Below are 15,923 nucleotides of genomic sequence, written 5' to 3'. Positions count from 1 at the left end.
TTGCTACAATAGCACAGAGATGAAGGAATCAAGAATGCACTGGATTAGTTTAACTGCTCATGGAAGCCCCACATCCAGTCCTGACGGTCATCACCACTCCAGAGGGCCAGACTAGACTGTGATCAGGGTCCTCACTAAATGTGCAAAGTAGGAACTCCAGGGCAGACAGATACCACTTCCTGAGGTGGAAAAGAAGCAACAGGCTGCAAATGCAGACAAACTGGGATAGCAAAGGTTATGGGGAAAATACAAAGCATTTTGCCAGCCCTTCACTGTAGAGAAGTTGCACGCTGGAGTGGAGAGGAAGATAGAGAACTACTGCGACAGGGCCTGTTTCCATGCAGAGCTGCTTGCATTACGTGGACTCTTGGCAAACAGTAGCACAATCCGTGCTAGCCTGAGCACCATCAGAGTACTGCAACATGACATTTAAAGTCATGCTACAAGGGTACAAGCAAACAACTCCTCCTCCATTTTATTTATTGGTTTATTTCAGAAGAAAACAGACTTCTCTGCTTGCACTAAGAGACTCCTACCCACCAAGACGACGGACATTTTGCTGAGCTAATAGACCTTCACCCTGCTTCTCAATCCCTTCAGGTCCTAGAGTTCAAACAAAGCAGGTGTCCTCCAAACAACAGACCTTTTCCAGAGGATTTCAGAGGGCTGACAATGCCTTTCTCTTCACTGCTATTTGTGCTAGGAAGCACCTGGGCAAGTCTGTTGTTTGCACATTGTGCATTCAAACACCCTCTGACACTAAAGGGCTCTGCCTCCTGCAGACTCCAAGATGAGCTATCACCAAGGCATCTGTCTAATTTGCTCACAGAAAACAACTCCTTCAGTTCTAGCTGCAGGAAGAGTTGTTTTTTTTTCTCCTAGAGAAGCTGTCAGCCCAAATCATTGGCTGAAATGCCATAGGCCTTCTTGAATCCTGCTACAGGTGAATCACAGGATGCGAAGCAGTACAGACAGCACAATCCTGGAAGGAAAAACAAGCAATGGTCACTCCTACAGAAACAGTCAGGCTCTGCACACCTAGAAGAAGCATATTCATTACTCTTCTCAGTCAACCCTGCTGAAGAGGTGGTTTCACAACACAACTGACCTATTGCTGCCACATGATACTGCCCTGGTCCTGCACGGGCATTTTTCAGTGCTGGATGGTTCAGTCAGTGAATTAAACCAGGGCAACACCAACACACAAAGCAGATGTGGTGTTTAATTGACTCTTACCCCTTGCTACACTCTGACGTGCCCACTTTGCTGGCCACTAAGAAATCCCACTAATAAAAGAGCAGTTTTCAATGTACAAATAACCTTTTTTCTAGCAGAACCAAAGCATTAGCTCATACTGCACAAGATCTGGTATGTCACCTTCCTGAACTTTACCAGCAATGTGATGTGACCCTCTGAAAACAAAGGCTGCCAGGCAGCATTGCCCTCCCTCCCAGCACAGAAGCCTGTGATTAGATGGAGCGTGGCACACAGTGCTGCTGCTGCCAACACACAGTCTGCATGGATGAAGGGACTCTGCCAGCCTGGGATGGGTTGTTATCTTAAGCCCCCAGCCTGGCAAACCCAGACAGACACCTCTGACTTGTTTCTACAAGGAAAACATCTGCATTTGAGTCTGTAAAACAAACAAGCACCAGGAATGTGGTCTCTACAAGACTGGCTTCCTACAAATGCAAACCACATGCTAATGAATCATTCTTTAGCAGTAATTAAACTATTTCTCAGTAGCAGTAAGGAAGAACTGACAGAAGAAAACAAACTGCTGGACTTAAATGGGAAGCTGATTTGTAACATAGTAAAATGAGTATTTTTCCATTGGATTTTCAGAGCCTGAGGTACAGCATTTGTTGCAGCATCACGATTCCATGGAGTTACTTGTTTCCTGAGGAGGAGTCAAGTACTTCAAGGCTGAATATGTACGGAAAGGGAAAGACAAATACCAATAGACATTACTGAAATCTAACAAACTATCCTAACACAATCAAATGCTTTTGAGCCAAATTATATGTCAGGCAAAATGTGGAATTAATGCTCCAGAGGATGCCAAGACTAACAGATCTAGAAGAGTAACAAAGCTTCTGTGACTATTCCTATTTAACTCCAACAGGAAGCATCGACTGGATCAGCCATAGTGCTAATTTTAGTACTTTCATCATAAAAGCCCACAAGAATACAAAACACCCAAGAATATAAAAAACATAAATTTTCAATTCATAAAGCCTGATCCATGATATTAAACCACTTTCATAAAAGCCCTGAAGCAGAAAAATTTTTGATACTACCTGATCGGAGCACATGTGATCTTGCAAAACAGAAGTCCCAGAGTCAGACAGTTGCAGCAACATATGCACAGTCTCCTTGGCACAGAAGTACTAGTGCTTACAGATTAAAGATAGGTAACATTCAAAATGTAAGAAACAGGGATGGGAGAGGAGCAAACAACTGATGACCGTGGGGCTGTTCCTGCTGAGAGGAGTCTCACCACATGCTATGTCCTACTCACCAACAGCAAGGCTGGGAATTCAGAAGACAAATGTAAATACCATCAGGGGCCAACACTACTGAGGAGATTCCAGAAAACAAGCATGCGAAGAAAAACAAATGTTTAACAAAAGCCTGCTTCTACTGATTAGCAGTGCTCCCCAGCCTCTCTTCAATGACTGAACACTTACAATGACTGAATGATTGTACCAAGTCAGCCAGTTCTTCCACAATAACACCCCAGAACAGTTGAAATATTTCTTTGTAAGCAGGAGCAAAAACATGCTGAACACAAAAAAATACCATTGCAATCAGAAGTTTGGTCCATCTATACATAATTTATTATCTGACAGTACTGAAGAAGCAACATACAGAAGCTGATACTGCTGGCACACCGTCCAGTGAAGCATTTCCTGGACAGCCAGGAGTTTCACCCAATGAAGTATCTCAAACTTACAAAACACTTCAGAAAGAGCATTGATTCAGTACCCTATCAGTCACTGGGTGCCACAAGACCTCAGGAACAGTAATGTTTTGTCTCAGACACAAAACACATTAAAAAAAATTATGCCTCTGATAAATTGTCTGCCTTGTTTAAACTTTCCTATTCTCATTTCAGAATCCTAAGGACCAAAAAAGGCAGTAATACAGCTCACTTGGTGTCTTGCTGGCAGCAGCTTCTTTCAGTGAAATACTTCTACAGACCCCAGTGCAAAGGGGAATGCATATTCTATATGTTGCACTATTTCAGTATTTGCCTGCAATCCATTAATTATGCCAGTGCTTCTACATAGCCTGATTTCTCCAGAACTACTCTATCTGGGATTAAATTTATCAAAGTTTAGAAGCTGAAAGCAATATTCATGCTATTTCTTTTTCTTTTCCTCATTCTTATTTCTCTGCCACCAGGTTAAAACTTGAATATCAAAGATCAGCTCAGTCCAAATATGAACCTGGAAAATTTCTGACTGAAGACCAGACTTCCTTCTCCATGATGTGGCAGTAAAGCTGAACAGAAAATTTCATCCAATTTGCCATTTCCAGCTTTATTTTAAAACAGGAACTTTATTACCTCCGAAGCCTCTTCCAAACCTTTAGCAGTATAACCCCTGACTTATGGACTGCTGATTGCCAGGAATGGGCACCAAAGGTTGATCAGTGCATTGGAAAAGGGGCACAGCCCCTATGCACAAAGCAAGGGTGCCAAGAGGAAGCTGCTCTGCATAAGGAAAAGACTCTACAGGAGCTGTAAAAAAAAAGTCTGAAGATTTTACATAGTGCTGAGCAAAATCAGATTCTGAAAGCGGAACAAAATAGTAATGCCACTGCATCAAACACAAATCTATCAATTTTCTGGAAGAGAGCACAACTTTTTTTTTTTTCATTATTATTTCCATCTCCATTTATCTCCTAGGTTTTTTAGTCTCCAAGATAAGCAGCATTCTCACACTTCTGAAGTGTGAAAGAGAGTCTGGCACTCTTTAGGACAAGACAATATCAAAAGAATTTGCAAAGAATCCCTGCAGGTACCTTGCTGTGTTCAGAGGGCTCTAAAACAATTGTCTCAACTTGCTTCCTTAGATGAGACAAGGTGTTTGGAGAGGTGATGTTTCATCTCTTTACAGCAGAAAATCTTTTCAACCATACCACCTTGGCAACTGCTAATTCAGACAGAAATGTCTCCTAAATGCTAAAAAATTCCCATCTTTTGAAGAGTTTATATTCTACTAAATTGCTCAAGCATATTTATATCACATGCATATCTCATGAGTTCATTTCACTTTTCTCCAAGGAAAGGCCTATTTTTTGGAAGTGCATTTCAATCCTCTTTTTTGCAGGGATATGGTATCGGGAATTTAAAACAACCATCATCACATGATTCTCAAAGAGATTCAATTCAGAACAAGTAGGAGATGATAGCGTCTGGTTGGAGCTGATATCCCACGGCTTTGCACCAAGCTGACTATTCCTGTTAGATCAAGATTGCACTGAAATATCTCACCAACAAGAACACAAATCTGGCATAAAGAAATGTAGCTTCTATTTCTTTTGTTTTCCCTAATCAACGGTTTTTATACAAATAGATTTAAGCAAATAGGATTAATCTTGAGAAGCATTTGTTTTAATCCACAAATAGTTTTTGTTAGTTCTACAACGAAAGGATGAACTTCAAAAGATACTAGTTTGTGTGTTGCATCCAAACCTCTAAAAACACACTAAAATTCTTTACAACAGGAAAGGCACACAGAGCAAAAACCTCCAAATTGTTTCTGTTGGTGAGAAACTATGGCAAAATAGAGACTGAGCTGAGCTGGCAGTAGAGTAACACCTTAGAAAGAAACCATAATTTGTACTGAGTAATTTCGCTGAAGAAAAAATCCCTTCAGACATGCTTTACTGCAGTATGCTGAGGTAAGGAAAGTGGTCCACAAATGGAAAAAAAAATTCATTTTATACTTCTTCTTCTTGTGGAAAGTAGATCTGACTCCCTCCATGCTCCATTGGAAAAATTACGTGACTGCTCTGTTTTTACTGGAGGGTTTCTCAGAAAACTGCAGAAGTATCAAGAATTAAGAAAGGGCAACCCAAAGCTTTTTTCTAGACCACACTCTGTTCTTTGATCTATTTCCTGTAAGCACACGTCCAATATGTAATCCTAGTAGAAAACTCAGGAGGTTGCAGGGGCTTGAGATATGATTCACATCACCTACCATAAACACCCCAAGTGTTCAAAGTCTTGTAGCAAAATCTTTCATATCTGTTACAGGTTTCTGAGCATAAGAAGATAGTTTTCAAAATTGAACTCAAATTAATTTCATCTAATAGGAAAACCAGACAGTCTTACAACAAAATCATATATACTGCATTTCTTTTTCTTGTGTCCGGTCAATTTCAAAAAAAACAAAAAAAAAAAAAAAAGAGAAAAAGCCCTCAATCTTTAGCTTTCACACAGAGGATTGATTATAATTTCTTTGACATTTCAGATCGTCTCCTGATTACAGACTCCAGGCTGCAGCAGGTAAGAAATGCCATTTAAGAGACAGTAGTTGCACTCAATACCATGGAAAGGTTTTGTCAAACAGCACTACATAAGCTCTGCTTCATCACAGGGTTTTAATCTGTACCCTGTCACTCACCTTCTGGCATGCAGAGACCTGGTGTCAGTCTGTAAGATTAGAAGCATATTTAGGAGGCAGACTGCAGATTGGGAATGATAAACACTGCTGGTGTTACATTACAGCTGTGAAGCTATCAGTGCATAACCTAGTTGGCCACATGCTGAAGAAAGGGGATATGGGGTTAAATTCTAGCTCTTTCCCCACATTTACACATTGCTTTAATCCATCCACTCTCCTACACAAGGACAGCAACAATTTCAGCTGCAGCTGCCAAAAAACAGGATCAGTAGGACTCAGCTAGGAAATCTCAACATACGTATTTCTCAAGCTGTTAGGCTATTCTTCCTGAGGAAATTCAGAAATAAATATTAAAAGAACAGAAACATTTAAGCAAGCTGGTATGCCAGAAGGCATTATTACAAAACAGCTATGAGATCCCTTCTTTGAAAGATTTAGAGCGAAAGAAATGCAGCAAGAAAGCTGTAAGACAGCACATGGATAGAAGATTGACATGAGACTCCTCAGCTGTCCTCCCTGCAGTTATTCTTTCCAAAGCAACACAGTGTGAGAACATCAGGGCCCAGCACATGCTGCACTGTGCTCCCTGAATGCTGCCAGCACCCAGCAACACACCCCACTGCACAGCCCCTGCCGAGGTGCTTTCCCAGCAAAACACAGGAAGAGTGGACAATTCCTTCTGGTTGACAGAGAGGATGTTTCAGAAGGTTCACAGGGAAGAAGGGAAGGTCTGGTAATAACCTAAAGCCACACAATTGTGACCAGGGGCTCAGAACATTGGGCAGCCAACCCAAACTGGGAGCACTGGTGTGTGCACATAGCCAGAGCAGAGCAGGGCTTAGGTAACTTTGCAGTGAGTAATCCCTGCTCAGTCCCAAATAACACAGTCCTTCACTCAACAACCCCAGCTAAGGGCATTTTACTTTTGTTATACAAAGATGAAGAGGAGGAACATGTGCTTTGCACAACATTTCACAGCGCACAACACAGCTTGTTTCTGCTGCACCATCCTTAATAGGCACAGCACAAATTTGGCAAAGTGTTCAGCTGCTTCATGCTGCTCCTGTGATCATGATGTCCAGCTGTAAGCTTGCAATATGAAACAGTTAGTGAGAGATTGTTTTGGCATTTTTATTGACTTGTGTCTTGCCTCTACCTCCCACCAAGATCACACTCATCAACAGCTGCGAACAGATTTTTTTGCTCACTGCAGAGTCATACTGGCTGTAAGACACACTTAAGGTGTGAATCACAAAGAAATGTGTGGGCTATAATCATCCTCTACATTTGTGGCTCATTTTTCCAGTCAAGTTGAGAATTTCAGCACTCCTGGGCAGTAAGTAACAAAATTATTTTCTCTCCTCAAATGACTCCAGGAAGGTGTCACAAGGTTGCAAGGTCTGGGCTCTCCAGCCAGCTCTTATTCTGCTGACCAGAAGTCTACAAAACTTAATACATTTTTAAAAAACAAAAATACTTATATGAGCTAAAACAAAACACACTGAAGACAGTTACACTGAAGTTAGACACACTCATGTCCTCTTGATATTACTGAATTACAGACATTGTGAATGTGTAGGCAAAAACGCAACTTTTGCATCTTTCTATTCTGAAACAAAAAGCAGGTAAAGGACAAAGATATATCTCAAACAGGAGGGATCCTAAAGGTTACAGTTTCAGACTGTATGTCACACATAATGTTGGCTTGGTGTTAAAATACAGAACATAGTATAGATATAAACCTGCATGTCCTGACTAATCTAGGGGTTTAGGGGCACTTTGAAACAGTGTGTTATCTTGGCAAAACAGCACCGCAGGGGTTCTGTGAAAAAGTCAAATTTCCCTATCAGGTTCTGCCATTTATAAATAACTATATTTAAATATTTACTGCTTACTAATACTTACCAATATTAGTGCTTATGGACTTTAACTTTGAACATAAATTTTTGAAACACATGCATTTTAATACTTCAAGGGGCTTTAATCCTTCTCCTGCACCTGAGATACTCGGGCTCAGTGAGGCTTTAACGCTGTCATTTTACATTACAGAAAGTTCCATGAAGTCATTATGGCATTGAAAGGATGACACTGCAGCACTGCAGGTTGGTTCAGATAAGCAGCACCCCACAGCACATTCTGGGCCATGGTTTGAAGAGCAGCCCAGAGGGGCACACACACACACAGGTCCTGACATGTGGCTCTTTACAGACACTTTGTGATTGCAGGGAATAGGCTCCTTCAGGAAGGGCTGCTCACATGGGTTGCCAGTCCCCATGCACATGACCCTGTGTCGGCTGGAGATGGTATTTGCAAAGGAGCACTGCCAGCTCTCACCAAGCAGCTCTACAAACTAACAGCTCTGTGTCAGCGCAATTTGAGTGTGTGGAACAGCCTCAGATGGCTGTGTTTTCATGAGTAAATACTAATCTGGTTCCATGAAAAGATGCAACATCAGTATAGTGAGCCAGAATATATTAAAAACTGGTTTATCTCTAAAAGATCAGTAGTGATAACACTGATTAACAGAATTATGTCATGATATCAAATACATTTTGCATCTACCAAGATTTACTCTTCAAGAAACAGAACTAAAAAAACACACATCACAAGCTGGAATTTCTGGAAGCACAGGAAATAAGCTTTTTGCTCTCTGATAAATATTAGCAGATCACTCAAATTAGTGAATTTAAAAGTGTAAGTTCTTCAGTCTTACAATTCCTTTGGTTTTAGTGGAAAGGCGTCAGTACCGACTGTCTGTAGAACAACATGACTATCTTCCCTTGCTAGCTTGTATATGTAGAAAGATCAGAGTTTCCTCATGACTGACAATCAGCTAACACCTAAAGTCAAGGTAAATTTTTTTTCATAAATTCTAATGGCAATTGTTTTATCTAGTGGTTTATAACAAAAAAAAAAAAAGGTAACACTAGAAAAATCCACCTCATCACTGAAACAGAGAAACCATTGCCAGTTATTTGAAACATTACAGATACTGCAGAAATGTATGGAGACCCTCAGCAGAGCCAGGAAGCACCATTAACAAACAAAAACAATATGACATCATCATACACTTAATTGCTTGCCAGTGACAGGCTCAGCTTTGTTTGTACAACTGCTGAGTATCACACTGTTTGCATGTACTGATAAGCCACTCCAGGACCCACAATGACTCAATGACACTGACAGAGTTATCTCAAAAGCAAGGTTACTACTATACCGTTTTAACTCATTATTTTTGAAAGATACAGTATCTTATATTTATTTCTTAAAAAGAACTGCTTGTCTGCAGGCAATACAGGCCACTGCTTTCGAGAGCATTGTCCTTCGCAAGTGTTGACTGTGGTTTTAATTTGAGGAATTAAAAGTGACCTACTTCAATTCACAGGCTTTTTGGTCAGAAAAGCACAGTTTTGGGTATTAATTCAAGATTTTCTTCTGGGGTGTTTCAATAGAGATCACCTGTCCTAATTTTAGTCAGGATATTAATGGAACCTTCCTCAGATCTTCATATTAACAGCACTAACCAAGGAGCGAAGATTTTCCTCTTCCTTTCCTTGAAAACCGATGAACTCACAGTTCTTACTAAAACCAAAATTAGGGAGAAACTTTCAGAGTAACACTTACTAAATGTCTCTAGCTTCTGTATGATTCTGGAATAACCACTAATGTAGTTGCAGGCCTGTCACACAGCACAGCTGACTTAGTCTACAGATGCTTTGTTTGCACTAATGTTTCTATTCAGATTTCTGCACCTGACAAAAATCCAGCCAGAAGAATTTGAGGCAAAAGTTTCCTATGACAGTAAGAGATACAAGGACATACATTTACCTACATGCAGGGTCTTATGCTTTTATCAGACTTCAGATTTTAGCTGACTGTTGTTTCTAATTAGGGTAAACAAACCACATGCATTTTGTTGAAGAGAGCTTCTCTTTCAATATTTCATGCAAACTTTTAAACATGTGCAGGGCGTTCACACCTGACCTGACATTAACCAGCCAGTGCAAGGTTTGCTCAGTTCGGTGCCTTCAGCAAGAATGAGAACATGGTTAGCTGTAACTCATGGGGAATGCAAACGGCCAAGAAGGCATCCAAAGACCACCCTTTACCACAATGCTTTAAAATAAAATAGGAATTTAACAATCAGTCTGGTATAGCTGAGCAAAACTGTTTGAAAAACAAACGTTGAGGGGTTAATAAGCAGAGCAAATGAAATATTTTCTATTTAAACTGTTATGAGCCACTCACAGCACAGATTGCAAATATGAAGATGTAAATCTCCGAAATTCTGTTTCTCATCTTTAAAGTGTGTAGATAATATGTCACAAAGAAAAAAGCCACTCAATACAAGTGAATGTGTCCTGCAGTTTAACCTTCAGAAAGTGAATCACCTAACGGGAACAGACAGTGGCAGAACATTCCAACACAGCTTTAAGCCCATTCGTTGCATTTATATTTATTTGCTTTAGGGAATTGTATTAATCTATTAATTTGTGATAGCAAATCACTCAGATACCAAGTCATCCATTGGCTTCAACACTGTACCTCGTGAAGATAATCTTTAATTTACATTCAGCCTTCCCTCTCGAGGCAACCACTTTGCCTTAAATATGAGCTAATGCTGAAAAAGCACTACATAATCAGTATCTATTATAAAGGAGAGAAAGGAGTAAAGGAGATGAAATAAAAATTAACTAGATGCTCCAAAAGAACAATCACCACTATCCAAGGAAACCCAAGACATTATGAAAGGTAGTTTTAAAAAGAAAAAGCAGTTTTTACAGCTCAAGCAAATTAATAGAAGTTAAAATAATTCTTTAAAAAGTCAACCCCTGTTTACTCACATCCATTAAGTCCATGGAAAATAATGATGATAAATAATTCAGCATGCTCCATTCCATTTCTTTCTTCTCTATGCTTGCTAATTCAATACTAATTCTTTCTATTCCATTTTGTCTCAGAAAACTAACAAAATCACAAGTTTCCTTGGGGAGGAGAGAGGGGAAGGAAGATAGGGTTGTTGAAAAATTGTAAGCACGTATGCCAGGAAACAAAAAGCAAATGCTGCAGATACACAAGAGACATCCAATAAAAATGCAGCTGTGGGACTATTGTTGCTGGAGAAAAGAGAGTTAATGTGGCACTTCAAGGGCTAAAGCCTTAGTGTGTGGCTTACAAGATCACATCTTCCCAAACTGCTACTCAAATTCAATTTTATCTTCTTATGCACAAACCAAAGTGTGTAGCACTTAATTTTAAAAATAAATATGCAGGCATATTCTTGATATAAAAGAAATCTACGTTTTCTCTCCTTGGGTACTATTTGGGATGAGATTTGAGCTAGCAGGTTGGTATAGTCTGGGCAACTATAATAGGTCTCAATGAGACCTTCAAAACTCCTGAAAATTTTAACCCTGGAAGCCTGATTTTAAAGTCTGAAAGTATTGCTTTCTCTAATTTAATTCAAGAGAACAATATGGCAGGGGTCACCTTTTAGGAGAGTGTTCCATTTGAAGGCAGACAATAAGGCACAGAAAAGCTGCTCTAAATCTTAATTGCTAAGAACCAAAAGTAACTGGCAGCTGGATCAGAAGTGCTGACCAACTATTCTCATTTGTACTTTCCTGTTGCCTCTAGTTTCTAACAATCTGTAGGGAACTGCAGGCATTCAGAGCTCAGAATGCACATTTTGAAGTAATTACAGAGATAAGTTTAAGAGCAAGAAAAACTTCATTTTTTGAGGTGGGAACAAGCACAGCAGATGGCAAAATCATCAAATTATGGGTGCCCTTTAAAGCCTGTTGTTTATGGTTCATAGTCCTCAGGCTTTATGGTTATACACTTTCTACGTGATATTGATGTGCAAATAAAGACCAAGACATCCCTCTCATTTTTAAAATAAATAATTCAATTAGATTTGATTCAGACAGAATGAATTGAAATCAAAACCTACCCAACACGGTTTTTTCACATGCTGAAGTCATCACCTGTCCTGCTTTCAGGAGCAGTTGCAGAGAAGAGCAAGCACTAGAAAACCTTGTTTTGCTACAAAGTAGGTGCAGCAGCAATTTCAACCCAGTGTCCACACCTAGAACTTAGAAAACACTGCTTTCCTCTGGCCTGCCTCCTCTTTTGACTGACACTACAGTAATCAGTTACAAAAAGACAAAGAAAATTTCACAAAAGTCTTATTGAACATAATACACAGCTGATACTGTGTGTGACTTATCAGTAATGAATTAAATCACATTTGCCCCAAGAGGTGGCAAGTTCACTCTACTTGAATTGCTGTCACTGCAACAGTACTGGTAATAACTGGCATGACAGCTGATCTGTCTTTGAAAGTCCGTGATTATTCTCTCAGAACCAACCAAGAAAAATGTTTTTGTTAGATTTACAGAGTTTTATCATGTCTTCCTATTTGTCAGTTATCTTCTCAAACACTTTGGTGTACCAACTGCACCGTTTATGGTTTAATTTATTTTCTATATACCCTCATTACACTGTGTTAATACAAAGAGTTATAACTCAGGAATTTTGGTCATGAAGCTCAACTCTGTAAAAAAAAAAGAATCAATATTCAGTAAGGAAGACTTTTCAGGCCCCAGTATGTAACAACTGTAAACATTCGAGTCAGTTTTGAACAAGGGACCTTCAATAATGCTCCTCCAATCCCCCGTAACAGCAATGTTGCCACAGCTTTCATTACAACTGTATTCTCAGTGTTTGCCTGTTCAACCAGACTTGTCTTCCACCTGTGTTAATGCAGAAACCTTTCCTCACCTTTAACGTGGCAGCCAAGCTGGCCATGTGTTCATTCAGAGTGCTCTCCGACTCCTTGTAAGTCAAGCAGGTGAACTGATATTCCTCTGGATCAAAGGCATCTGCTCCCTGCTGCTCCACGTCGTTAGCTACCCCATCATAATAATCCTCAATATCCCCAGGATCCTCATCCTCTTCCTCCTCCTCGCAATTTGGGTCATAATCCTCTTCATTGCTGTCAGAGCCCTGGCTGTTCATGTCCACGGACATCTTAATGCCCTGCCAAACTGCAGACCAGGAAAGCAAGCGCAGCTTCTTTTTTTTCCTCCAAACTTTATCGTTCTTTTGATTTCATCTGAGCTCTGTCTCCTAAGGGAGGAAAAACAATTTTTTCTGTGCCTAAGAAATTGTAAGAGGTGCCATGTCAACAATAAATAGGTGATCAAACAGCTAGGAACAGACCAACCCAAAGGCCCAGTAAAGAGGATTCTGCTGTGCATGTCCCTGGTTTGGATCCATTGTGACTCTTGCACCTCCAAAGCCAAGGCTGCTCTTGCAGGACAGGTTCAAATCCTTGGAGACTGGGTTATTACACTGCATCCTAGTCCCCAGTGCAGGCTCCATGACTTCTGACATTTGGAAACAGGCTGCATAACCTTCACCAGAGATCTTCTCAGAGATAAACATGAATTTATGACAAAGTTTTTTATCAAAACCCTGAAATGCTGAAGAACAGCATCCTATCTGTTTAATCAACAGGAAAAACATGAACCTCTTACCTATGACCTATAGTAGCTAGAAAGGCAACCTGTGATATTCTGTACAAATCCATATTGCTTTAGAACCACAGACATTAAGTGGGACTTAGGAAAAAAGATCAGCAAACAGATCTCTCATATGCACATAACTTACCAATCATCAATACCATCTCAAAAGAAATTGTGAAACTAGTTCATTGCTTTAAATTGGTTCTACTGGATGTGATGTGGCTGGGGCCTTATATTTGAAGGGGGGAATAAAATTATTATTTATTGCCTTCTCAATATATACTTTATTACCTTTTGAATGTAGAAATTTATGCTCGGGTGTTGACAGCTCTTACAGAAGAATCAGAACAACTAACTTTTCTTTTTTTTTAAGATTCTCACTTGTTTTGGAAAATTCACACGTCTGATACTTATCTGAACTACAAATCATCTGCTTGTGTAACTGAACCACATGAATTTGAGCTCTAAAAGATTCAGCAGTAAAGCATGAATCAACCTTGAATTATGGTCATCTCATATTTAGTCAAAAATTTCTATTTAACCAAATTATTTAGAGAGAATATATTAAATACAGAAGAACTAGAACAATGCTGTAACCAAATTTTACATATAAAAACATGTATTAAAATTAAAGCTCTATTTTCCACAAGCAGCACATATTTGGTTCCTTAAATACATTCCCATTCTACATTACTACGTTGTCAGCTCTGCCACTCAAATATATTCCTTCAGTATTGCAATTTGTAGCTGCAGGGGAAACCATAATCAAGCTTTGATAATCCTGACTTTAGAGTACAGGAAATCTCAACCACGAATTTTCATTATTTTTCCTCAACCCATTTTTTTTTCCTGTTTCCAGTCACCTGACTAGGCAGCAGAGAACAACCAGGAAGAGATGTGATGTACAATTAATTCGAGGGACTTCAGTGATTTCAGGAGATACAGACCTCCAGAGAGGCTGAAGACTCGTCTGAATTCTGGTGTTCATTCCTTTCATTTGCCTCTTGATTCCTTAGCTATCCACAGCATACGTAGCACACAAATAATTTATAGCACTGCTTTCCACAGGACTTCAGGGGAACAGACACACAGTCTCTCCATACTGGAAGGAGACAGATGTGAAATCTGATTTGGCAGACACAAGGCAAGCCCTTGTCCCTCCCTCTACCCTGCTTAGAGTCTGGGCTTAATCTGCATTGGCACTGAGCTCTTGCATAAAAGAAGTAATGGATCTTTACCTACTAAAACTTATGTTAAAAGAATGACTTATTTGAGCCTCTAACCCCAGTGTGGACTATCAACAGCCCAGTGTGCAACAATTTTTTTCAGCCACCACAAGGCCTGAGCAAGTTCCACAGCCCAGGGAACTTCTCAAACTCATTCAGATCATTCCACACTCTAGAGAGAAAAAAACAACCATGAAAACACTGCTATTCCAACACATGGCAAGTCACATCCAAGCAGTGAGATGTTTGTAGATATCCAGGTAGAATAATGGGTCTGCCCAGTACCTCCCAATTACACACCAGTCACTGAGGAGGGTGTTAGAGGAGTGCAGAGATGTCTCTCTGTGCCACTAGCACAGTTTTGTGAGCAGAGAAACTGTTTGCACAGGCAAATGGACATATGGATTTATCAAGCAGAAAATAGTCTGCAGGACTGGGTGACTCCTGTCCCAGCATTCTAGGAAAGAGCTCACTTCCAGCATAACTGGACACCACACTGACAGAAGTGGAGCGAGTGGAAGGATAAGGCACCTGCTCTGTGGACAAAGGAGTACTCAAAAAACCAGGAACAAAACTCGCCTCACCTATGCTCAGCCCAGTCAAACTCTCCGAATACAAAGACAAGACACAGCTGCTACTTGATAGCAGCTGATTTTTAGGAGAATAAAGATGTTGAGCTCAAAAGATAGGGTAAGAAAAAAATAAGGATTATTTAGATTAAATAATGACCACAGTTCCCAAGACCAAATTATAAATTTTTAAACCATACTTAGATCACTTTCCTACCCAAGGGAGGATGATCTCCTTCTTGACTATCTTTATACAAGATACTCCTGTATCTTCACTAACACTGATACAATTTAGTCGCCTCTCTTGCGCCTCTCTCCTAAACACACCCACCCTACCCTCTGCTGTCTATCACCTTCAACAGTGCACTTTCCCTGACTCCTGTTTTGCAACACAATTCTTAACAAGATCTTTTGAAACAAAATGCCTTCCATGGTGCCACCACATTACGTGATCCCACCTTGTTCTTCAAACCACTACATCACTCTTTTCTTATTTTTTGCCTACCCTTGTGGGATTCCTCTAATAACTCTTTTGGTGGAGACCCCTCCAACTGGAGAATGCTCCTTCTCTTTTCCTGCTGATATTCCACAACTATTTCATACAGTTTTTTCTTCTTTCACCTCTTTATTTATCTGAAACAGAGAAAGTGCAACTTAAGTCTGCCTCCTGGACTCCTTATCCATGTAACCTTTAGACAGGCTAACACTCTCCCTTTTCCCTGAAACCAGCAACAGCCTCAGCTCTGTACCGGCTATCAATGCTAAGTGCATCTTCATCTATGTCACCCAAACCCATAATGTATGGATGATCCCAAACTGCCTCCTCATACATGCAGTGCACACCTCGCCATTCCTTCTCTACTGTTTTTTAGGTAGGAATTTTTTCATCCAAGACGAAGAAACCAGAAGACATCCTATCCTTTTCACCACAGATGACTGCAGGGACCTCCTTGCAGCCGTATC

At 40.1% G+C, this 15,923-nt stretch overlaps 1 protein-coding gene across 4 annotated transcripts in view; it reads right to left on the bottom strand.

The window, feature by feature from the left end:
• The window catches only part of ARIH2 (ariadne RBR E3 ubiquitin protein ligase 2), a 34,360-nt gene that overhangs the window by 17,638 nt on the left and 799 nt on the right, over positions 1 to 15,923 (bottom strand). Inside the window, exons 2-3 of one of the 4 annotated variants that reach the window (XM_088171370.1) lie at positions 15,466 to 15,593; positions 12,420 to 12,767 (exon numbers count right to left, since the gene is read on the bottom strand). The exons of 1 other annotated variant lie outside the window; for it this stretch is intronic. In XM_088171370.1, coding sequence (XP_088027496.1) covers positions 12,420 to 12,668 — 249 coding nt within the window. In that variant the 5' untranslated portion in view covers positions 12,669 to 12,767; positions 15,466 to 15,593. Of the gene's footprint in view, positions 1 to 2,300; positions 2,477 to 12,419; positions 12,768 to 15,465; positions 15,594 to 15,923 lie in introns of those variants that run through there. 2 more of the 4 variants (XM_014872712.2, XM_088171371.1) reach the window with 2 other exon arrangements.

Source organism: Sturnus vulgaris, chromosome 11 (genome assembly GCF_052056855.1).
Source record: "Sturnus vulgaris isolate bStuVul1 chromosome 11, bStuVul1.hap1, whole genome shotgun sequence".
Taxonomy (NCBI): domain Eukaryota; kingdom Metazoa; phylum Chordata; class Aves; order Passeriformes; family Sturnidae; genus Sturnus; species Sturnus vulgaris.
The sequence above is the reverse complement of the archived record's forward strand: the minus strand, read 5'-3'. Positions and strand labels throughout refer to the sequence as shown.